The sequence below is a fragment of the Coloeus monedula genome, assembly GCF_965178545.1.
Source record: "Coloeus monedula genome assembly, chromosome: 1".
In the NCBI taxonomy this organism is placed as follows: Eukaryota; Metazoa; Chordata; class Aves; order Passeriformes; family Corvidae; genus Coloeus; species Coloeus monedula.
In genome coordinates this window covers 102,236,821-102,262,395 of record NC_138781.1, presented here as the reverse complement: position 1 = coordinate 102,262,395, position 25,575 = coordinate 102,236,821, and the positions used below count along the sequence as shown (strand labels likewise).

At 35.4% G+C, this 25,575-nt stretch overlaps 1 protein-coding gene across 1 annotated transcript in view; it reads right to left on the bottom strand.

The window, feature by feature from the left end:
• RTTN (rotatin) overlaps positions 1-22,970 on the bottom strand; it is a 79,216-nt gene extending 56,246 nt beyond the window's left edge. Inside the window, exons 1-15 of the mRNA XM_082295142.1 lie at positions 22,899-22,970; positions 22,106-22,293; positions 20,685-20,883; positions 18,861-18,950; positions 17,642-17,720; positions 16,311-16,425; positions 15,625-15,775; positions 14,549-14,714; positions 11,827-12,008; positions 8,810-8,925; positions 6,918-7,088; positions 5,407-5,619; positions 4,058-4,170; positions 2,815-2,941; positions 1,652-1,777 (exon numbers count right to left, since the gene is read on the bottom strand). Of these exons, the coding sequence (XP_082151268.1) occupies positions 1,652-1,777; positions 2,815-2,941; positions 4,058-4,170; positions 5,407-5,619; positions 6,918-7,088; positions 8,810-8,925; positions 11,827-12,008; positions 14,549-14,714; positions 15,625-15,775; positions 16,311-16,425; positions 17,642-17,720; positions 18,861-18,950; positions 20,685-20,883; positions 22,106-22,293; positions 22,899-22,929 (2,067 nt within the window). The 5' untranslated portion in view covers positions 22,930-22,970. The remainder of the gene's footprint in view (positions 1-1,651; positions 1,778-2,814; positions 2,942-4,057; positions 4,171-5,406; positions 5,620-6,917; positions 7,089-8,809; positions 8,926-11,826; positions 12,009-14,548; positions 14,715-15,624; positions 15,776-16,310; positions 16,426-17,641; positions 17,721-18,860; positions 18,951-20,684; positions 20,884-22,105; positions 22,294-22,898) is intronic.
• Positions 22,971-25,575: the final 2,605 nt, after the last annotated feature.

Sequence of the window (25,575 nt, the reverse complement as noted above, 5' to 3'; positions counted from 1 at the left end):
CCTGTTATGGGGCCACTTCACTTTCCTGAGGCAAAGGGTCAAACTAATAAGGCTACCAAATATTTCAAACTGTATCATAATTCATGTGAAGCTCTCTATCAAAATCAAAAAAGCTATATGATACAGCAGTTACACTGCATTCACGTATCTAGTATATAATCTATACAATACAAAATATTAGAGTATTTACAAGCTAAAATTATTACTGCAATGGGAATAGAGGAAAAAAGCCCAGCTTATCAGAATTAACTTTTCATTATACAGTGTAAGAACACCTACCTTTAGCAGATAAACTCTGCATTTTATGCAAGAGCTAAAAGTCCTCTCACCCCAGGCAACAAGGACAGCATTTCATAATATCACTCTAGTCTATCTTTAGAGAAAGACTGGCTTTATAAAATCATATGGCAAATATCAAACCTAACCTTGAAATATAAAGTTCTTCTCAATTTTTTTCTCATTGTCACATGCCTGAAAGATTAAACTGATGCTTTATGAAAACTTAAGCAGCAGTTATACAGCCAAAAAGTAAAATAAATAAAAACATACTTGGATATGATATTATCTACTTTGTTAGAAGTGTAATAAAAATACATTATAAGGTAGAGAACAAATGAGTGCATATTTACAAATATGTCCATCTCTGATACTTTAAATTCAGTATCAATTGAAATCTATTTCTTTTGCTTGACCAACCACTAACAGAGAAAACTGTCAGTCTTTTTAATAACATATCCAATGGAGTAGACAAAATAAATGCTGTCTTTGCAAAAGATAAATTATACACAAAGCATAAACATATAGCACATTCTCAAAGATATTTTACTTTTCTCTTTAAAACGCTCACATCTAAAAAAAATCACTTCTAAATGGAACTGTGCATAGTACTGAATTTTAAAAAAAATCTCATTCCAGAAGAGAAGCTAAAAATATATAAATAATTTGTTAGTCAATGTTCTTTCTGACTGCAGGGATGTTATAGATCAGCTGTAAGTGAGCTGTTAAGAAGAACATAAGTAACTTTATCTTCCTCTCACAGCTCCCTACTTTCCTAGCTCTATAGGCTAGGAAATAGTGCACATATGTTAAGCAGTCATGCATATAAATGAACCCAATGGAAATTTGGTCCTGTTCTATAACATTGTAAAACACTTCTATAATACTCAGGTAGCTATATTTAAACGCAGATGTTTGTGGCGGTGAAATACAATTTTATAGCAAAGACTTGAAGATTTAAAGTGTCTTTTTGTTCCTCAACCATTTCAGACATTGCCGCACTTTTACAAAGACTTGATACTTAAAAGTTCATGTTTCCCATAAATGTAAAGCACCATACATAACTTTTTCATCATATGCACATTTTACTAGGGCTGAATATATTACACAAAAAAAGTAAAAAACATATTTCATTTTTCACTGGCCTTTATTACAGTTAATAGCATCCCATGCACATAATATTATCTTTCCTTTGAATTCATTGTTAAAAATAAAATCTTTCCATTGACTACAACCTTACTATTTGCATAGCTTTTCTTCATGCAAGAAACCATATTTAGTCAAAACTTCAGGTAAGCATTAGACCACTGTGGAGAATATCAACACTTACTCTGCATGCACATCAACCTACAAATGCAGCTAGTAAATACAGTACCTCATTCTTATCTTCCTGAAGGCCGAATGTACAGATTTCATATAACACTTTAGGGTGTAGAAGAAAATGTACTCCCTGGCAGATTGAAGACATAGGCTTTGCAATATTATGAATACCTAAACAGTCCTTGAGTAAAAATAAAGTCTGTTAGTTTAAAAATTCAGGACAGTCTCCACTACTACATCTTGTTTTATAGACAGCCCGAAGTTGTCATGCAGTTAAAGACTTTCTCCATGCGCTTTGGAAGACTAGTTCTGAAAGCTAAACATGACAGCCCTGGAAGAAATACAATCTGTTTGGATCACTGACTGAAAACTCCTGTTACTACACAAGGACTAAGAAATAGAAAATCATTTTGGTTTTTATTTTGAATAATTGTGAAAATAAATTAGAAAACCCGTGCATGTTGTTTGGCATTACCTGAAATAAGACAACTTTTGGCATTACATTAAAATAAGAAAAACCTGAAACGGGCTGGTAAAAATCTCACAAAAACAGAAGTGTCATTCAGTGGATATACTCTTTTTTTCAGAGAGACTAGCTCCAGCATAGTTGTCCATTATTGAATTGTGCTACAAGCACACTAAGTACAAATTATAACCATTATAGAAAACAAAAATTTCAATCAGGTATTATACCCAAAAACAAAAAAGATTTTTATTTTGTGAGCCAATATTACTGAATACCTAAAACGACCTGATAAATATGACATTGCCATTCCCAGCATAGAGTGCAGCCATACTTTCAGCAAGTTCATGCTCTTTATCCTTTGGGCTATCATTACAAAAAACTAAGGCCGTGACAAAACATCCCTATAAAAAAAACCCAAGACACACACAACACCATCCATCCCCTGCTACCCACCCAAAACATGGAAAAAAACCCAAAGAAAACAAACCAACAAACAACAACAGGAGTAGTACATAAAAGGATTTACATGTTCTTTATACATAATTTTTAAGTGCAGTACCTGAAGTCTAACCTAACCAAGTAGACTTAATACCAAGAACGTAACAGTGAACTGCAAGCCCAGGCCTATGCTGATTTTTCAGCATATAACATAGTAAACTGAATTTGCTTTAGAAATGCTTTTAATGACAAGACCATATAACATGCATTAGTGAGGGCACCACCAAGAGTGTTAATTAAGCATTAATTCAAACCTTAACCACTTCCAAACAGCAGTGATAGGCTTCAGCTTTTATATTCAACAAAGGATGAGACAATAGACGGAGAAGCAACTTCTGACCCTCCGCCTGAAGCAATGAGTTGGCCTTGGCAGACTTCCAACTAAAATTAAAAATAGTTAACGTCACTAATTTATTTTACATTACCTAGAGATACCTACAAATATTTTCTTGTTAAATTTCAGGATAATCTCTGAAAAAAACTTCCTGCAATGGTATACATTCTGAAAAACAGAAAAACGTTCAGAGATCACAACATATTTGCCAAAATCATAGTATCAATCTTTGTGTTTGCATATGTTTATTCTTTTTAATGTGTAGGTAATCAAAGACCATAGTTTTTCAAAATTCTCTCATCAAAATTAAGAGCTTGAAATTTGATGTTCATCTGAAAACATAAAATTCTCTTGAGCTTCAGTAGATATCTTTGATCATATATATGATTATAGAAAAAACCTGTGCTTTTAGAATTTTTCCATTATAGAGGTAAAAGTCCATCTCACTACCATGAAGTGAATTGAATTTCCTACTGCCTGAAACAGAAATCAAACAATAATTAACTCTAAAAGCATTAGAACACTGAAGAACATTCTGACATTTCATAATTTAAAATCACTTACTGGACAGCTCCTAAATGCAGTCTCCTTTGAAAAAATTCCCTAAAGCCAAGTTCTGAATCAGTACAAAATTAAATTTTTGTTGTTCAAGAAAGAACTTTTTCAGGCACCATAAGGTCACTTATTCTCTAACTAAAGCCATGGAAAAATCTAAAAAGCAGTAAAAACATGCTGTTTAATAAAAGAGATGCCATATTGTAATAGAAATCATCTACAATAAAGTAAGTCCTTTACAACTTCTGAAAGTAAAAAAAAAGTAAGTTATACAAATACACTCAGGGCAAAGGATTTTAAAGAAGTCTGAAAGAAAGCAAAGTGTTTAAGACTGTTTCCTTATAAATCACATAACAACTTTACATACAAAATCATAAAAGCTCATACATAAAATATAACATAAAGTGTTTAGCAACTCAAATTCAGTTTTCAAGAAATCCACTACAGAATGGCACAAATCAGTTTGAAGAGACTGTTCAATGGCTAAAAGAAAATAATTGTTCATACAGGGAATAAACACATTGGGCTCCTATTTGAGAAACCTTATCCACCAAAAAAATGACCGATTTTATTTTCTCAAGCAGAGTTTTAAATAGTAATGTACTCACATATTTGAGCATATGTGAATGCATTCCTGAAGCAAGGGAAAGTGTAGGTGGAAGGGTAGACTACTCAAGGCCTGATCTGCCAATTCTAGTAACTCAGAAAGATTCTTGTCCCCCTGTGAAGTAAAATGAAGAGAAAGAATGAAACTAGCAAAACCAGTAAAATTAAAAGTATCCAATATTACTGCATAATCTTTCAGAATTTATCATAATTGAATATTAAGTCTTTCACAGAGAAGTTTATAATTAACTAATTCAATATGTTTCAACAAAAAACAATTCAGAACCTATTCCTCAGACCTGAAAGCCCTTGAGCTGCTGAATCCAAATAAACTTCTATTAAACTCAGTAGAAATAATGTATGTCTAACATTTCACAGCACAAACACTATAACATTATTCAAATTACTATTTTTTTAATCAATATGCATTTTATGTGAGAAGAGTATAATAAAAGATTTAACTACTAAACTTTTAACGTATCACTACTAAAGAGCAAGTTAGATTTTTTTTAAAAATTTAAGTACATATGTCTTTATCATATTTGGTTACCAAATACATTAAACATGAGCCATTTAAATTTGATGGAGTTAACTTTATTGTGAACAGCATTTTATGAGCAAAGTATTGCTTCTATAAAGTTCAGAACCTGCCTAGACAAAGGACAGATTAACTCTGATTTAAGACAGCACTATATTTATATTGCTGTATGTTACTCATTTATATTAGTATCAATGGAACCAGTATTGTGCAAAATTGCTTATCCATTTGGATAATGGAGAAGAATATTTCAGTGCTGTGCTAGAATCTCCTAACTAATAAAGCAGTTGTCTTCATAACAAACTGAAACACAAATCTCAGCCAGTCCAGTAGCTGTTTATTAAAGCTGCAATTGCCAGCAATTGCCAAAGTACTTGGGATTTAAAATTTTCTGAACAATATATTTAACTCCTGGACAACACACATACACCCATACTACATATTTAAATAAATATAAAATAAATGGTGTATTATATAAATATATATCTATAAATATGTATTATATATAAAGATATATATGTATAGACAAGTATATGTTTGTATAAATAAGCAGAGTATTTGCTGCTTCTTCCTTCTTTGCCCCATGCCTACTTCCAATCTCCAATTGTTTATTTCTTTGTTTTTACTTCAGATAAGATTTTTCATAAACATCATGACTAATATTAACATCATGACTACATTTGGCATCCTACAGAATACTCATACTTAGGGATCTTCCTCAGCTATGCTACACTATAATTTTTACAACAGAGGAAAGGAAGTGAGGAAAGAACTTTGTCTACAGGAAATATTTTAAATAATAAAGTTTCACACCTCCTTATGCACTTCAACCATAAAGCTACAAGTGCATTCAATCGAATATGCAGCTTCTGAAACTTGTTTATAAATACTGTAGTTCTCAGTACTCATCTGCTCCAGATAGGCTGCAACGGATTCATGAATGCTTGGGTACTCCAAGGAGAAGGACATATCCAGTGAGAGAAGGAATAAAGCGTTCAGCAAACTCTTCTGTGTAACTTTACTCGCCTTTGAAAAAGAAAGCAGCTGTCAGAATAACAGCCTGAAAATACAGCAAAACCAACAATAGCATTTGCAATCATTCAACAAGTACAATTAATATTGCTGCTACTTAAAAGTTAGAGAAATATATTTCATTAAATGAGTTCTACAGGAATAATTATTTTTTCTTCATTAAAAGTGATAGTTAATTAGATGTCACTCCGAATATCAGTCTTGCAACCAGTCACAAAAGTTATGCATGATCCAGGCACAGCACAAACACTGCTGGAGTCAATTCATTGTCTGACCACAAGATGGCAGAGAACACATAGACCACAATTATTTCTGTATTTAATAAAAAACTGTCTACAATTCCACATGGTCATATTGCAAACTAAGGACTGGGATTTTTCTTGTTGGTTTGGGTTTTTTCTTTTATTTTTAACTGCAAGTGTACATTCCTTCAACTCAAATTGTGATGTCAAATACAGTAACTTTGTTCCAACTCGTTACATACAGAATGGAAACTTTGTGTTAGGTCACAAGAACATAAAAGACAAAAATTATAAAAAGTCATTAGGTTAGTATGTCTACACTTATTTTCAGGTACAAGACTTAATATTTGTGACAAAAACCGTGTAACTGAAAATCGATCTTCTACTCTGATTGAATAATGTCTAAGAAAAGCTACCTTCCACTTAAAAGTGGTCCAAAAAATTTAAACCCATTCAGGTTTAAACATCTAACACTTTCCACCACATAAAAACTTGATCAGACCTTCCCATCTGAAATAAAGAAAAAAACACCTCCACCATAAAAAACAAAAAAACCCAACCCCAAGGGCTACAACAGAATTTCTTCTAAAGAGCACTGGAAGCAAAGACCAATTAAAATCACTCTAATTTATGAAATATAATTGCTTACTATATTCCATCAGATTAAGAGTGATGATTGTAAAATGCTGTGTAGTTCTACTCTTACTTGCATGCATACTATAAACTAGCAGGGGGCAGCAGAGCTTTGCAAACCATACATCATACCAGAAAAAAACATTACTGGAGGAAAAAGAACACTGAATTTCAAAAACTCATTCAAAAACTGGTCAAAAAATGTTTTTTTTAAGATTTGTTATCTGCAGAATACACTGGCATCTGAAGAATGGATGAAGTTGCTATCTGTGATCATACACCAGCTAATGCAAATCAGATTAATTTCTCTGTCCATGGGGCTATTTTCTCAGTATTAATCCCTGAGGAAGGTATCTCTTTCTGCCATCTTTAAATGCAAAACCAAGAGACAATCACTTATAATTAGTGATGACATACCTTTTCTACAGGGAGAAGTATTTGGAGCAATCTAACAGTGAAGAGTGAAACACTAATAAATGCCATTCTGTGATGCACCAGCATCACCTTGGGCTGTTCTGCACTCATATTGCTTTTGTGATACAATATAGTTTCTCCAAGCAAACCCAGGACCAGAAGCAATTTGTCTTTCTGAAAAAAAAATCAGAAATACAATAATTAGAAAAAAATGAAACATCACTGTGTATTTAGTGTTTACACAGCACCTGCAGTATCATTAGCACAATTATGCCACATAAGCTAAAATTGCATAAATGGTACAAAATACACAGCACTGTGTTTGTCATCTATGCATTAGTCCTAGACATCAGTCTACTTTCACTCTTAGTTCAGAATACTTTGCTCAGTAACTACCCATTCCTGGCTGCTCCCTCCCCTTTCCTCTCTCACTTTTTTTTCTCCCCCCACGCTCTTAATTTCTGCTCACTACAGTTTTGAACTTCTGAAATCTTACCTATTTTGAAGTTCAGTCTTAATAAGGAAATATTAAGTCCTGGTTTGAACCTGCTAATAAAGCTTTACCTTAAAATTGAAAAAATAATAAAAAAAAACCCTTTCCAAACCAATTCACAATAACTTTGAAAACATCGAAGAGTTTTTTATCCCTGTTGATTCTCGGAGGAAGCGGCAAAGTTTTTTTCTTCCTCTCTCCTATTTAAAAAGAAATCAATATAACTTTATACCATTACCCACTTTATTTGCAGAGGTTTGTTTGTTAGTAACCTGGAAACAAACATTATCCTACTAATAAAAATCAGTATGGTATACATATAATATATTCTACTGTAGTTTGATAGATTTATAGGCAATGAAATACACTGATTCAGGTCATAAAACAAGTAGACAAAGAGATATTAAGCTTCTGAGATGAAATGTTCTGCAAGAAATCTTCAGCACTGATATGATGTTGATCAATTATAATAGATTTTCACAGATCAGTATATTAAATTCAAAGAAAAAATTCTCATTTGCTAATAGGTCCTATAAATAATATAAATATTAACATTTATAAAATAGAGAATAGGGAAGCATACAGCAGTATTTTAATTAATTTATAATGCAGCTGTTATTGTTTCATATTCAGTGATATTTTCATGAATTCTAACTCAAGTCAGGTGCATTTAAGACTACATTTAATTCAAGTCTTTAGACAAGTTTCAGTCTGCAGCTCTGGTACATTTGTTACATGCCTGAGCCATGCCAGCTTATGCTTCAGCTTTCACTTGTCCGCAAAACAGCAAATCAGCCATAATTATTTTATCTGCTATTCACTAATTTTATAATTCCTGTATATAACAACTCTCAACTGTGCTCAGCAATTTAAATTGTTTCATCAACAGCACTTTGATGCTCTGAACCTCTGCTGGGCCAAAAAGGCCTCTCCTTCCTTTCCCAGCTAAGCAACATTGTTAAGAATATCAGAAATTTGTGCAAGGATCTATAGTTCCTGGGTAGGAAATGGATAGCATGTATCTTAGAATTCCAGATTTGGATCTGAACAGTTATCTCCCTAATTTTAAACAGATAGTTTATAAGGAGTAAAGAAAAGGAAAGTTGTTTTTTACATCAAATCGGTCCCCAACATTTGTAGTCAGTGCTTTTCCCTCAGATTCCCTTCCCTACATGTGTTTCTCTCAATGGCTGCTTATCTTCTTGAGGTGAAACTCCAAGTATTGTCTGGTAAAAGAACTGACATTTAAAAAAATTGTGTCATCAATAGAACTAGCAATAAACTACTTAAAATTTTCAAAAGCACAGCTCAGCAGAAGCTTAGATATATGAATCACCGCAGAAAATGTCAGAAGCTTATAAAAGGAGACAAATATGGCTGATCAAAGTCTGAAGAACCTTACCAATTCCAATGCAAAAAGGCTGTCATCTTCCCAAACATTTTCAGAAATAGCATCACCAATAAGGAACATGTCTTCAACAAGCAATTCAAGAACCTCCATCGTCACTCTCCTACTGCCTACGAACACAAATGAGAGGATAAATTCAAGTACAGACAAAATATTTTAGTATCATATTCAGAAGACACAAGAGATTATTCCAAATATGAAATTCTGGTATTTTAATTTTCCTATACGCTTCTACAAAACTAATGCTAACTGTCTTAAACCACTAATAGCTCTGAATCACAGAAGACAACAACCAGACAAAATCACGACAGATTAAAGCAATTAGATACTTGGAAAAAAATCTGCATTTCCTTAAAACCTATCGTGAAATTACTTAAGAAAATAATCATGAACTTTACTACAGCTGTAAATATGATTACTGAACTTTTTTAAAGTTCATTATGAAGTCACTAATTTTCCCCATCCAGATAGCTGTGTTAAAAATCTTCTGTATATATTATCTATTCCCATTAATCTGCATTTTTGGTAGAGGAGTGCCTTTCTTCACAGAATATTTTGCTTGAGATCTTTTAGAAGACAAGAAGATGAATACCCACTTTACCTACTTGCACAGTTCTCCATAACAGTTTCCCCTTTGCTTTTAGGCTGGTATTTATTCATTTTCATTTCTTCTTCTGAGTGTCTCTTAATAACAAGGCTGATCTTGTCTATTAGTGACTTTTATCCTTGGTAAAATGTTAAGATTGAATATGTGCCCACAAGAAAAGCTGGCCCAAGCTTAGACATGTACAGTCTACATTTACTACAAATATAAGCCTCCACCTAATGTCCCGAGATAATGAGAAAACAGAGGAGTTAAACGGTTTCATGAAGAACAAGGCAGAATATCTGGAGCCAAACCAAATATTTTCAACCTCACTCAAGAGAGGATGCCAAAACTGTCTGACATCCTAAGGAACCATACGGTGACAGTTTCCCTTAAATATTCAATGTAGTGCAACTGTTGGCTTATTTTCTTGTTGATGGTAAGTTTCTATTTAAAATCATAGATGGATTTCACACACCACCATTGAATTTTCAATGTATTTTTTAACCAAGATAAAAACTCTGCATCCTTCAAAATCCTCAAAACAAAGCCTGTTTAAAAAACATAAAGCTCTACTTGTTCATTATAATTAAACATTAATTTATTTGTTCCTTTTTCTACCTCTTGTAAATTTTACACACTGAAGAAGTTTTGTTGATACACTTCAGGAAAAAATTTCTATCTCTGTATGTGACTAGATATGGAGTGATAATGTGCGGCTTGAGTGATCTGCTTTGGGTGAGCATATGACAGAAAATGGCACAAGGCCTTTTGGAAAGCTTGCTTTTACCTATCTCACAGAAGTGCTGTTTTCCATTGATTTTAGTCAAAACGTTGCCAATTTAACTTAATAAATTTTTCCATTTTAACAAAACAAACGAACAAACAAACAAAATCCCCCCACCATACCAAACCCAAAAGAACCCCACACCACTATTGACTTCTGCAATGACTTCACTCACAAGGCAAGTCAGCACAAAGGAAGAAAAATTCCAGTGAACATTTCCACAAGGAATAGAATTTAAGCTTAACTAAAATACACATTATATTGCAAAATAAAAGGCAGCAAATTTTACAACAAGCTTACTGTTTTTCTTTAACCCAGTAGTTAAAACGTCTAGAATAAAATCTACACAATACCATATAAGTTGATAATAACATTCATAAAAATGCCTGTTGATTTTACTAAAGATAACAACCCAAAATATAACCACATGAGAAACTGTGCTACTGTCTCACAATATCACACTGTCTCACAGTGTGCCTTCAGATCACAGGCTTTCAGATCAACAGGAACAGGATAAAAATATTAGTTTCCCCACAATCTGTGTCTCATTACAGCACAGTGGAAGAATGAAAAAATATCACCAAGTAGAGTTTAAAAAGTGCAAAAACCTGAGGGGAAGATAAACAAAAACAGATCAACTTTACCCGAAAGTGAAACTATTTTAGGTCTATAAGATTGAAAGAAAGAATCATGAAAGGTAGAAAAACTGTCTGTAAACTCTGCAGATTTGAAGTGACAGGTGCCAGAAATGGAAAAGACAGAAAATACATTTTCTGCAGTTTTACATTATAAATAAAAGATGCTAGAAGTCATGAATGTGCTTGTGACTAATTAATATTTAAATATCTCTATTCTGAAAGGGAAAAACAGAACTTTAATTCATTTTAGTTGGTTTATAGCAAAAAAAAAAAAGAACTGAATAATTTTCATACATATTTCATAGAACTTTTATAAGTTGAAGCCTCTAACTTTTAGTATCTTAGTCATAGATAGTAGCACATTTCCAGCTCCTATATTTGAAAACCTTACCACATTTACCAATACCTGTTTTGAATTACATTACATTTTACAGCTAAATACTATTTTAGACAATCTAGGAGCAAAAAGACTGTCCTCCGAAAGGACTTAGCAATTTAGAACCTCTATAAACTAAAATAAAGATCACAATTGCAATTAGACTATCATTACTTACGTTTCTTAAATAATTTGTTACTGCATTTGTAAGAATAAAAACAAGCCTTTCACCAGAATTTTGGTTTATTATTTCTTGAACCGGAGGAAAAAACTATGCTCAAAGAGATCAGAACACCTTTGCTTAAGAGTGATTATTTTTTCATCTTCCTGAATGACATTGTATCCTGCTACACTATTTTTCCACCACACATTCAGTTCTTGCCACTATCAGTAAAAAGTACCTAAAACTTCTGAAGCAATTCTGAAACACAATCAGAAGACTCAAGCTTTGCGACCTGAACAAAGTCCCTAGAAAAGACCTGTTGCAACTAGCCACAGTACATCAGTTATCAGCTGTGCCTTACGTGTTTGAGGCACTCACCTCACAATGCCAACTCCTTAAGAGGTTTGTATTAAGGAAGTGAAAGATATGTACGTTAAATACTTAACTCAAAACCTTCTCACCTGTTCTTAGAAGAGGTATTGCATTTTCCAAGATGGAAACACAGAACTGAGGGAGGCTAAGCTGCTTCATCTGTAATTCCAAAACGTCCTCATTATCAATATCTGGTAGGTCAATATGTCCTACATCAAACGGGGAATGCAGAGAGATTCTGGAGTTTGCATTTGCTTGAGTACTGTTTCCACTTAAAACAAGCAAACAAAAGTTAAAAAAAAAAAAAAGAAACATAGTTAACTCTTGCAAAGAGAAAACACATATGTACAGATGTTAAAAATAGCATCAAGTAGTTTCATTACTCCTGCCTTAAGCATATCTTTCCTTCCATCCCAATCTTTCTCTGCTATCCACCAGTGTTGCAGGAAGAGGGGGATTTTGTTTGGTTGTTTTTTTAATTGTCAGAACTGGTAGCATCACAGGTGAATGCCTAATGTTTTGGCAGTCATCTTCAAATTCCCTTAGCACTGTGTACTGGAAGAAATACACATGCAATGAATACAATATTGCATGAGAAATATTGGTTGATTTAAAACTTTTTTTTGATTAACAAAATCTATCAGTTGCTTGAAGCAAGACCACTTACTAAATCAAATTTCACCCTGAATTATACTTACGATATTAAAACCATTCTATATAGCTAGCCACAAAAATCCTTAGAAGAAAAATTAAGAAGCATGAGCTATGTTTAATCGTTAGGACTACCTTGTCCACTGTGAAACAGAAAATATTCCCTCGTCCAAGAAAGTCTTAAGTGTAATCAAGTATATATTACAAAGTACACAGAGTGCTATTAAAGTCTAGATATTTTAAAATTTTATTAAATTTATTATTATTAATATTTATATGTGATTATTAAATATTTTATATGTGATATGTGAATATATTATTAAATATATATGGTTCGTATATTATGAACAATACATAGTTCGTAACTGTACTAGTTTTCAATTGTTTGCAATAATACTCTAATTCCACTGTCAGCATTATAACTAATAAAACTCAGGACATATTTTGAAGTTTTCTTATCCCAAACAGCATTTAGCAATCTTGATTTGCTTCAAAAACCTGTATGACTTGTAACTGGGTTTTGTTTGGTTCCTTTTTTTATTATTAAACAAGCTGAAGAAACTGAATTGTGGCATGACTGTGTTATATTCTATAGTCTAATTAATGTAAAAGATGTCTATAAGAAGTTAAATGCTAACTGATTAAGAGGGCAATAGAAAACTACAAGCAAAATAGAAGCAATATGTACTGGGGTTTGGCTGCACTTACCAGAGGGAAAGAAGCAGAGGTATCAATCATAAAAACAATTCAGAAGAGGAAAGGTTAAGTTTCCAGGCAGAATTTGAAACAGACAAACAGATAGATTGAAGAGTCTCAAGATTAAAGAACAAGGAAAAAGAAGAGTTACATATAGAATAGCAATAAACAGACATTACAATTATATAGAAAAAGACAAGGTTCACTAAACGCAAAATCCCCTCTTCCTTATCAAAATCAGCAACGTCAGAGCAGAGCAACACTACTGCTGTTTCCCTCCATCATATCTTCTATTCAACATCATGTTGTTCTTTATGCTACCTCTGGGCTAAATTATATTTTTGTTAGAAATGAGATTCATGTGCAGTGAGCAGGTCTGCTGCAGCACACAGAATGCAGGAAGATAAAAGTGCGCAGTCATGAACAGCTCATAATATGGCCCTATCAGTACTCCCACCTGGTTTCTAGAAGTCTCATCACTGCCCAAACTGGTACTTATTCTTATGCAGCTTTCATTTCTAGACTGACAGCCAAGCCATTGCTCTTGCACAATATACACCAGCTGCTATTAAACTGTTAACTGTTCAACTTGGGAAAAGGACTGGGTCCTAGAAGGCAGAAAGCCTGGAATTCATTGCCAGTGCCATATTAGTTACATGATAAAAAATTAATACATTAGACTTAAATAAAAACAACTTTTTAATATAATGACTGTCAAGATGTATTTACAATTGAACTATTCTCATCACAGTCTATTTGGATACCTAGGAGTTACTCAACCACAATGACCATACACCACAGAGACTCAAAAGAACTGCCAAAAACCACACAGTAAAGATTTACAAGGACTTTTAAAATCCCACATACTAGAAGACATTGGTACTTGAACAGCAGCTTTAAGTCTGTTGTGTCAAGATGAGCAACAAAACCACAAACAAATACTTCTACATTCTGAGGGTATACAGACAATTTATAATTTCACATAAGAGTCAAATTTTTAGATGTTATAGAGCTGAAATTTGTTGCCACATTTAACAACAAATTTTAAAGACTTCAGCAGAAATCTTTATGCAGCACAGCATGTTTGACAATACTATATACTGTTACCTACAGGATGGCCATTCCACTTAAAAGAACTTACGAGGTCATCTGCTGAAAAAAAGAAATATCCCTGACTTTCCAGCAATAGACTGAATCAACACTTTTCTGTGTCTTACGAATACATGCACAAGCAATAACAATTGATAGGAAGAGATTTTGTTTTAAATGGCGGTTGGGTACAATGTGGCAATGATTTTATGTATTCCGAACCCTTTAAGAATGGTTTAATTCATTAACATAGTTCGAATCTTCACAAATTACCAAAAGAGTTGCATCATTCCACACACTGACATGGAGCTGATAATATAATCCTACATCAAAATGTTTTTAACTGAAGTGTAAGTTATTTCCTATTTCATTCACCTAGAAGATACTGCATCCCAATCTTGACCATCTCCTCTAGGACGCTGAACTGTCCGTCCAATTACAAAGGGCCGAGGGCTACTACTTCCAGGTGATGGATTCTGAGAATGAGGAGCACCTCTTGCTTCTTGACAGTAAGATATAGATGAATTCTGGGAAGCTGTACCTTTATGTAACACAAAGAATGTATTTTCCCTTAGTGGAATCCATTTTTCTGAAAGATACTACATAATGAACAGTACAAGTAACTAAGGTAGGATATGGGAAACACCATGTAAATACTGATGACCTAGAACAACTTATCACTGGCAAGTAGCAGAGTTTGGAAACCCAATTCCAAGGCAAAAACCATTGAAGATTCCAGCTGACTCATAAATCTTGAGTTTTAAAAATAGAAACATAGTGTCTGGGTAAGGCTATTGGACTTGTTGATGTTATAATTGAATTAGCAGCCAATATCATTTATTAAGACACCAAATATAGTGGCAATCTTATGCAGAGAATCAGACTACCAATGCACAGAAACAAAGTTGATTCAATTCAGATAGCAAAATGGAAACAAGAAGACCATTATAACTAATCTACACCACTAAAGCTACAACATTTAAGCATTAAGATCATTGTGAAGCAGCCCTCATGACTGCAAAATTCAAAACAATGATTAAACTATTTTTAGCCATCAGCATTAAAAAAAAAAAGTTCACATAGCTCATTAAATTAGTAACTACATTGTTAAGTACTAATAGCTTGAAAACTTTTCTGAAACTTTGCCCACTTTTATTTTACAGACTTAATTTAGTTCTAGCTAAAAATCCCTCCCCTGCTGACATACAAACACTTGGATACTGGGAGAAGTTGATGAATGGGAAATCACAGGAAACTAAAACTGAATAAGTACTTCAAAACAATGCAAGTACTCGACATTTTTTATTTAACATTAATACTACTGAACACCATAGCAAAACAATTTCACAGGATTACATTTGCTGTAAGGTTCTGGTTTTTTTCTGCCATCATTTTAGACAATCTTATCTGTAGTAAAAACAACAGTATCTCAAATACATAAAAAGACCTACCTTGCTCTGAGGAAGAAAAACTTGGATCTCTATGGAAGTTAAGCCTCCTTCTCAAGAAGATGCAGAGCTGTTGCAAGCATGACACAGACTGCAAAGCCAACTGGTGTCTTCCATCTCCTCCAAAAGCCAGGTTTAGCAGAGATAAAAGGCTCTGCAAAGACAAAACCACCACCACCACCAAGACCCAAACAATAATCACCTTCATGAACAACCATGCCAGCAAGTCTTACACTAAATATGGTTCAAAAACATTTCCAAGTGTTTTTCAGAATCACAGCAAAGAATAAATAGGCTCAACTACTGTTTTCTTACTGAATGCAAGATTATTAGGCCTTGCAGGAAGAAGCCAAGTTTCTCAGAAAATTTCTAAAGAAGTCACAACTTTCATTACGGGAGCCCATTAGTAGGTGTGTCTAAAACAAGGACACAAATTCTATCTTATCCAGCAGAAACAAAGTATTACTTCAGAAAACACTTCATTACTTTTTAGCAATACACATTATTACAAGCAAAAAACTTTAAAACCACAATATATAGCCAATGTCCCCTTTCCTATGCACCTAGAGTTAGCATAAAGGTACTTCTGTTTAACTATTTTGTTTAGAAACAAATTGAATTATTTGCATCAATTCATCCTTGGCATAACTTATACCAATAAAAACTTTAAACTTTATGTGAATTCTTGCCTGTACAATCTTTGGCCTTTGAAGGAAGATCTCTGCAGGAAAATCTTGCATAATCACATCCTGAAGAAGCTCACACGTACTCCAAATTAAACTTTGGTTGTTACTTCTCAAAGAGCTACAAGTTCATATTTAAATATGTATTAAAATGAAAAGAAAACCAACCAGTAATTATTAGCCTGAACAAGTCTTTACAAGAAAGTTATAACCACAACACTGAAGAATCTAAAGGAAAAAACCTCTGTAATTCTATTGTCATATCATGTTTTAAGTTGAATTATTCCTTAGCTATGTGAATCCTATATACAGTAAAGAACCAACTCAGTTCCCACATGTAAAATTAGGTTCCAAAAAGAGAAATAACTTTATTGATTCTGAATTTGAAATTAAAATAAGAACTACTGGAAATTCCCTGTGAAGCCAGTGATTATCTCAGTGGTATATTGCAAGTAATATAACTCATACTAGTAAGAAAGTTTCTTTCATTACTAAGGTTCAACTTAAAAGCACTTGCATGACATATGTGGGAAATTCCATAAAGGGAGAAATTTATTAGCTATTCTCTAAGATTAATGTTAGTAAATAATAAGAATCTTTAGGATAGTCTGCTTCAATTTTTTAAATTGTTTTAAAAAACACTGTTTCTGAAACCACTGTAAAATATCAAATACGACCAGTGTTACAAGTCTGTGTTCTCTTTCTATTCTCAAGCATAAAGGAAATTAAATACTAAACAGGTTCTCCAGCTTCAGAGATCTTTCAAAAGGAAAAAACAAACACACAAAAAAAACCTATGCTAGAAATCTATCACAGCTCTGTGACAACTCATAAGGAATCCCAACTACAGAACTTTTCCTTGGGGCACTTCAAACACTTTTTCTAAATTAAAGGAAAAAAAAAGTCACTGCAGAAAGACAGTTGGAATGACTCAACGCCTGGATAAGGCCCTGTACCTAAACTTACTGGCCTAAACTTAGTTAAGCTACTACTGACAGTAGGGATTTTCCTGCCAACTGCTCATGGGGTAAAATAAATAATGATTTTATTCCAGCTTGTTCTATTATTAGCTGAATGAAATCTTTGATCCACTTAAGAAATTTAAAACACAGACTGAAGTGTCACGAACAAAAGACCCAAACATACTCCAATTTAAATACAAGAAATGGAGAGTGACACTGCCCAACTACAGCCCAGTTTTTACAACCATTTATCAAAAATTAGCTCGTTGGGTTATTCACGGGAACAGCCTCATGATGCAGAGGGACAGAAATTTCCAACCACTATTCCCGAGAAATAAAAACTACAAGGAAATTGCAATGTTCGTATTACTGCACCTTTCATTTGATGAAAGAACATGTCTATCTGTTGAAGTCAGAGTTAGCCAAGGAAATGTGGAAAATTTCAAGCATTTCACTGCAAAAAACAGAGCGGAAGTTTTCAAATATATTTTATAGAAATGTTAATCATATACATCCAAGGCAAAGTAAAAAACTTATAAACAATATACTATCTTACACAGAAATATCTTTTAGTAAATACAGACTTGCACAAACTCAAATGCTTTTAATGAGAGTTTTCAGCAATACCAAAACCTCACTAAGGTCATGCCAAATCCAAATGAAATATGTTTATTGAAGAAAGCTTAAGCAAACAAACACAGCATCAGTGGACAAATACTCAATTCACCACATCATGCTTTCAATCAAATTATAATTTTGATCTGCTACTAAAGAATATTTCATCCACTATCATGATCTCTAAAAATGGAAAACTGGCCTCACGGTTTTACTGTTACAGCGGTAGAAATTCTTGTTCTCACAAAATTATGGCACATAGTAACTTTGTAATGAAAATAACTTTAAAGCTATTTTTAACTTAAAAGTTTGTAATAATTATTGTGCAATTCCTAAGATAGCTAATATGCTACTAAAAAACTCAACTGGTGATTTACCTACAGTGACAGGAAAGTCATATTTTAAAATCTAGAATGCAGCATGTATTTTAAATACGACGCTCTCCTGTGAACTGCTACTAGTATACTGGTACAGGCAAAGACTTGCCAAAATACTACTGATTTGTGCTTCTCAGTGAAACACTTCATATCATTCGACAAAAAAAATCAAAGCATAATACTGGTTTTCATTTAAATAGAAAGCAAAGATTCCTCGAGCATCTAAACCAGTTTTCTAAAAAGTAGAAAGGTACTCCAGAGTAAGTTTTGTTGAAATAAAAGGTACTTAAACCTTTTAGCCACTTCTGATTATGAAACATGGATCATCCAGAGAACACCAGCAATTTAAATAATTTTTAAAATTGCAGCACTTTCTAATGTACTTTAGATATTCCAAAGAGCTACACTATTTACTAGAAAAGGGAAATATCTATTAAGATAAATGCCATTTTTATAAACAATTTTATTGTAGCTTCTGTGATGGTAGATTTCACAGAATAACAATAGGAAAAAGAAGAGCCAATTTTGCTATCCACATTTGTAATGGAATTCCATCTAAATTACAACTCTAAGCTCTTTCTGTAATTAACATATTATTTTACAGCTACACATACCAACTGTTCTTTTGGGAGGTATTTGTAACTGCGGCAGGTGACTTCTACTTTGACAAAAATATCCAGTGAATAAATCCTCTTGAGGCAGAACTAAAATAAAAAAAAAGGGGGTAAGTTTAAAAAATGCACACACACAAAAAAGAAAAACTCGATTTATCATCATGCTTTTCATTAACTACCTCCCTTTTGCCCTTGAGTTTTAAATCAGTTTCCTTAATAGATTAAAATAGTCTCAGATGATCAGAAAAATGGAGTAAAGAGACTGTGTCTATGTTTATTTTTTTATAATCATATTCTGCAACCATAAAGGGCACTTTTTTCTCCATTTTCTTACACTAGTTTGCATACCATATAAACAATAGCAAAAACAATTACACAAAATATATTGCCTGATGGAGAACTGGCAGCCAAATAAAAGAATAAAAGGTTTTCCTTTAATCTACCTATGTAGTAATAAAATTAACTTTTTAAATTAATTACTTAAAATCTCTTTCTACCAAAACTGCTGTCTTCTTAGGTCACCTGAAAAGTTGCCCTTTGTATACAATACATATGTTGCTACATATCATTCATATGCAAACTGTATAAAAATATACACAAGAAATGTTAACACTAAAAGCAATCTCTCCAGACCATAACGTTTGGTTGAAAGGATCAAACTAGATAATGCCAGGTTATCAGTTTACAATTTTTCCCAGTAACTGAAGTTGAAACAGAAAGAAAAATACAACACTCCTGTTAGGAAGCATTAAGATTATTCCATCCACGCATGCATACAATTTACAGTATAAATAACTTCAGTAGTTACAATAACTTCTGAGTAGTTTCAGAAAGATATAATTTAAGAATGCACAAGTAAAAGATTATTCGTTCCCGTACAGTAGAAACATTAAGTAAAAATCTGCCCCTATGTGGGCATAGGAAGGAAAAAAAAATGTAAAAAATCAATCACCAGGCACATAGTTCTAGTGAACTAAAACTCCAAGCATTAGAGAGGTGTCAGAAACCACCAAAATATTACTTTTATCTCTGTGACTGCACAGTATGAGTGACAGCAGTGTGGTCATTACTACTACATGCACTGTGTAACAGCAGTGTCTTTCCCACAATAAGCAGGAGGATGAAGTAAAGACCTCTATGATAGATAATTTTCTCCTTCCAACTCTGTTCTAAAATTTTTGAGGAAGAGGAGAACCACATGGGTTAGACTACGTCTAGGAGGAAATGTAAATCATTGTAACAGACAGACAATGAGCTAGGTAACAGACACAAGCAATAGCCCTTCACACACAATGTGACACTTTAAAGATAAAGTTTATGTGTTTTTCTATGACAAGTGTTTATCCAATACTAAGCAGATAGTGCCTACAACTACTGTAGTTTTAAAAATCATTCTACCAGGATCGACTACTGTTTTCTTTTTTTTTTTCTTTTAAGATTTGAATTGCTTTCCAAGCTAAAGCCTACTATACAAAGAATAGCTGCAAAGCATACTGGCTAAATTACAGATTGATTCTAAGTTGCTACACTTGGTGCCATAAAGCTGTCCTTGGAAGTTGTGTCATACTCTTTGTACATTACAGAAAACAGATATTATACATCAAGGAAATGGATAGGGAATTCCATTACAGGAATGCTACCAGGTGATTTAGCTAAGGTCACACTGTCTCTGGCAGAATCTGATTACTACACACTTCACTGATCTCTCAGGAATAATTCACCTACCATGCCTGAAAACATCAGCTTCTCACAGCCTTTTCATTTACTTTATTTTAATTTAAAATAAATGACAGTTCAAAATATGTAATTTACCTGGTTGATCTACTGAAGGCTGAGCCTGAGCTTGATAACATACTGATAAAGAACTAAAAGGGAGTTCAGAAGGAAGAAAAAACAGTCCATCCACAATCCCATCAATTATGGCCTGCAAGTTTGGATCCACATCAGAGCGAAGCTGAGAGAAGAATTCCACTGCACCAATTCCAATCATTTTCTGGGCAGCAGGTGGATGCTACATTAAGACAAATAACTGACAAAGTTAGTTTGAAGAGTCTTAAGGTCTCTGGATGGAGGCAGGAGATACAGAGCAGCAGGGGGAATAAGGAAAATAATTGTAATTCTTAAGTTAGATTTTGCCTTTATCATTTAGACCACTGTGCTGAGGTAGAGTTAATTTTCTTCCCAGTAGCTGGCATGGGGCTGTGTTTTGGATTTGTGCTGAACACATGGTTGATAATTTACAGATGTTTTTGTTACTGCTAAGCAGGGCTCAAACAGAACTAAAGGCTTTTCCACTTTCCTGGCAAGAGATCTGGGAGTCCATGGGAGGCTGGGATGAGACACAGCCAGGACAGGTGACCCCAGCTGCCCAGAGGGATATTCCATATCATAGAATCACAAAAAGGCCTGGGTTGGAAGGGACCTTAAAGATCATCTAGTTCCAATGGCATGCTCAGTCTATAAAGGAGGTGAAATGAGGAGGAAGGGGAGACATTTGGAGTGATGGCATTTTTTTTCTCAAGTCACCATGGGTGACTGAACACCTGCCTGTCTGTGGAAAGTGGTGAATTAATCCCTTGTTTTGCTCTGCTTGTCCACACAGCTCTTGCTTTTCCTACGAAACTGCCTTTGCCTCAAACCATGAGTCTTCTCCCTTTTACCATTCCGATTCTCTCCCCAGTCCCACCGGTGGGGGAGTGAGCAAGTGGCTGTTGTGGGGCTTGGCTGCTGACTGAGGTTAAACCATGACACCCATCCATCAGTATCAAGGATGGGTTGTTTTTTAACTCTGCATAGTTGCAGTTTAGTGATTAAAACATGATAATGTAAAAATCTGAGATATCAGAAGGTTCTGTAACATTTTCTCAAATTAGTTATACCAGTGTTCAAATCTTTACTTTCCAGGAACAGTGCAAATGCTTAGCTGCAAATCATGCTTCGAGTTAAAAATGAAGCACTAAAAGAGAAACTGAAGGAGCAGAGAAACTAAAGCAGAAACTCAGGAAAAAAAAAATTCTCAGTTATCTCTCTGACCCATTTGAAGATGCTGAAATTGTTTTAATTTCAGTCTACACGCAGTGGCTTTATTTGTGAAATAAAGTGGCTGTCTTTGTAAAACACTCTAAAAATCTCGTTACATGGAGCTAAAAAATCAAGTAATATCCAGCTTTATTTAGCTTTGGCATTCTAAAGACAGATAGTTTAAAAAAAAAAAGAATGTTAGTATGTCATACCTTGATCAAACTGTTCACAAAATTTAATACTTCCTCTTTTACTGGTACGACAGGGAAATTGAACCACTCCAAAAGGTTACGAAAAAGCGCTTTTTCGTGGACCAGATCAGCATAGGAAATCAAGTTGTGGTCTAATTTAAACAGAATAGTCTTCAGAGATCGCTCTCTTATCTCTGTCAGTTCATGACCTGCCCCAAAAAAAAGAGATTAAGACACCCATAAAGTTACTTGACATAACTTTTTTTCCTTATTTGTTATAACAGAATACTGCCAGAGATCTGTGAAAAAAAGCTGGCTTCTGTGCTGCCAGTGTTATGCCTACCGGGAAGACAAGTATCATTACACTCACCAGCAACAACCTAATCAAATGTGTTTGCATGACTATAAAGCGGTGAGACATTATAAGATATACTGATATAATCCGGTGCCAAATGGACCTCTACTGATATAACCTGGTAACAGAACCTCTACCAGAGTACGCTGTGGGTACGGAAAGCTGCCTCGGACTCACCAACCGGACAAAAAACTACACAAGTCCACTGAATCGAAAGGCACCGTGTCTGAAGGGGAAGCTTTTGGCATTTCTCTAGGGAAGCATTCCCCCCTAGGGGAGCGCCGCCGCCCCCTCCACGTCTGCAGCGGGGAGGGGAGTGGAAGAGCAGCAGTCAGAGGAGCGGCGAGGGGCGCAGGCCGGGCAGGGGCGGCCGTGCCCCCGCAGAGCCCCGGCGGGCCGCACGCTGCCCTTGCGCGCAGCCCCGCGGGCGGAGGGGCCGGGAGGGAGAGGAGCCATTACCGAGCTTCCTGACGAGCGACGACAGCTCCATCGCGCCGCTCTGCCCGCGCGCATTCAACCGCCGCGCGGACCCGCCGCCCGCCCGGCTGGAGGCGGCCGCGAAGCACCTCGGGAAATGTAGTCCGCCCGCTTCCGCCCCGGGCCCGCCGCCCGGCGCTGCGCGAAGCACGCCGGAAGCTCTTATCGCCCCGCCGCCCGCCGGCGGGATCACAGAGAACTACAGTTCCCACGAGGCCCCGCGCCGGGCGCTCCCGCCCCGCCGCGGGAGCCGGGCCCGCGGGCCAGGACGGCAGCGGTGAGGCGGCGGTGCCAGGGAAAGCTCCGCGTGTCTGCAGCTGCCTGAAGGGAGGGTGTAGCCGGCGGGCCGCCTCTCCTCTCAGGCAACTAACTGGTGACAGGATGAGAAGACATAGCCTTAAGCTACGCCAGGGAATGATTTATTCATTCCAGTATGAAAGGGAGACTACAGGAAAGATAGGGACTTTACGAGGGCATGTAGTGACCGGACAAGGGGGAGTGGCTTCAAACTGGAAGATAGTGGGTTTAGATTAAATGCTAGGAAAAATTGTTTACTGTGAGGGTGGTGAGACACTGGAACAAGTTGCCCAGGTAAGCTGTGGATGTCCCATCCCTGGCAGTGTTCAAGGCCAGATTGAGTGGGGCTTTGAGCAACCTGGTCTAGTGGAAAGTGTCCCTGCCCATGGCAGTGGGGTTGGAACTAGATGATATTTAAGGTCCCTTCCAACACAAACCGTTGTAAAATTCTACAATTTACATTTATAGTAATAACGGAGTATTTGCTGATGTCATTTTGATGTGTCTGACAGCCCTCTGGAAATAGCTCTTGCTGACTCGTGTAAAGCAAAGCGATGAGGGGGTGAAGTAGGAGGTGAATCATTAGAGGGTTTGGGTTTTCTTTTATATATAACCTAGACTCTAGGACTACATTGCTTTGTCTATAATGCAAGGCAATTTCACAAAGGAGTTTCTTAAATATGTAGTAAAGATGCATGGTACATTGTTGGTCGTCTGATCAGCGGGCTGATCTTATTTTTGAAAATTTGTGCTTGCCATCATAATTGCAAAAATAAATTGATGATAGGTGGACAAATGAGAAGATGGCCTTGTAATACTCGGGGGGGAGGCGGCTGTCATACCATGTATTGCATGAGAAATTACATTTTTATCAACACCCAACAAAAATGTAAAGGTGTAGTGCAGCACATGCAAATGCTTTCCAAAGGATGTATGTCACTGCCCTCTCAGTTTATGGCTAATTGTTTCTCCATGTGGTCGCCATCACTCTGCTACTTTTTCACAGTAAACTCACATTAACGTCTTCCATCTGCTCTATCAAGATTGTACTAAATTCTTAATTGCAACTCAAAACCGTCTGTCATTTTGCAGGACAGTATTTGCATATGTAGAACAATATAACAAAGGGACTTTTTAAAGCTAATTATAAATGTACTGTGATTGCTGAAACAAGGGTTTGTTTTGCACAGGAGGCTGAACTCACATGGATCTCTTGGTGCTTTTTCAGGAGCAGTTACAAGAGAAGCATCACTGAGTGAAAATTCCTTTTAGCTGTGCATGATATGCTCGTGCAATGAAATATGAAGAGCTCTAACCAGATGCACACAGGACTACTCACATTTTGCCAAACAGGAGTGGTGAGAACTTTATGTGACCCCATGTGATACTTGTGATAATAATAAAATGGATTTGTATCTCATTTCTGCAGCAAGGAGAAGGAATTGCCAAAGCAGGCATTTCCCAAAATAAAAACATTTCTTCAGGAGGAAGAGCTACATCATTCATATCGATAGGAGTGTTCAATCCAGGTCCTTCTTACCTTTTTAAATACGGTCAATCTACTTTGAACCAAAGTTTTCTTACACTGTCTTCAGTGTCAGAGTTAGTGGCTGCAAAAGCAATTCATAGAGGAGACACATGCACTCTCCATTGCCAGTATATTCCTGCACTGTAATTGTGGCCATTTTAGTTATATTTTCTTAAATTAAATCCTAATTAGGCTAAACTCTAAGTAGTATTCCTAACCTTGAAAAGCAGCTTCAGTTTTGCTGCTCTTGTTTTAGACCAGAAAAGAGATGATTGTTTGCCCAAAACTGATCCAGAGGCATGCTGTATCAGCTGGTGCAATACATTTTATGCTATCATGGTTCAAGACTGGTGTTCAATTTAAAATTTTTATTGTTACAAATAAAAGAGTGATATATTAAAGGGAAAGGTGTGTATGTCCATAAAATAATAACTAGAAACACACATACGCACACAGAAAAGTTTACTGGATATTAAAAATGAAAATAAGTGGTGGATGGGCTCAATTATTATTGCTGGCCCTATAAGACAACCTAAATAGTGGAAAATCAGTTTCTCATTACTGGGAGCACTGACTCCCTCTGTGTCTGCATTCCCTGTTTTGGACTCAGGCTAGCAGCTCTGCTTTCCTTCTTACATGCTTGTTCCCTTTAGCTTGTGTTTTCCCGTGACTGCTTCTGAAGCCAGTTTGACTTTTTCCTCTCCACTGGCATTATTTAACATGGGTATCTCTTCTACCAAGTATATTCTTACTGATCTGCAGTTAAAATGTGTAGGAGTTCCACCACTGGGAGAATTAGTCACTGATCTCATTTACATTGTCCCTTGTTCCTTC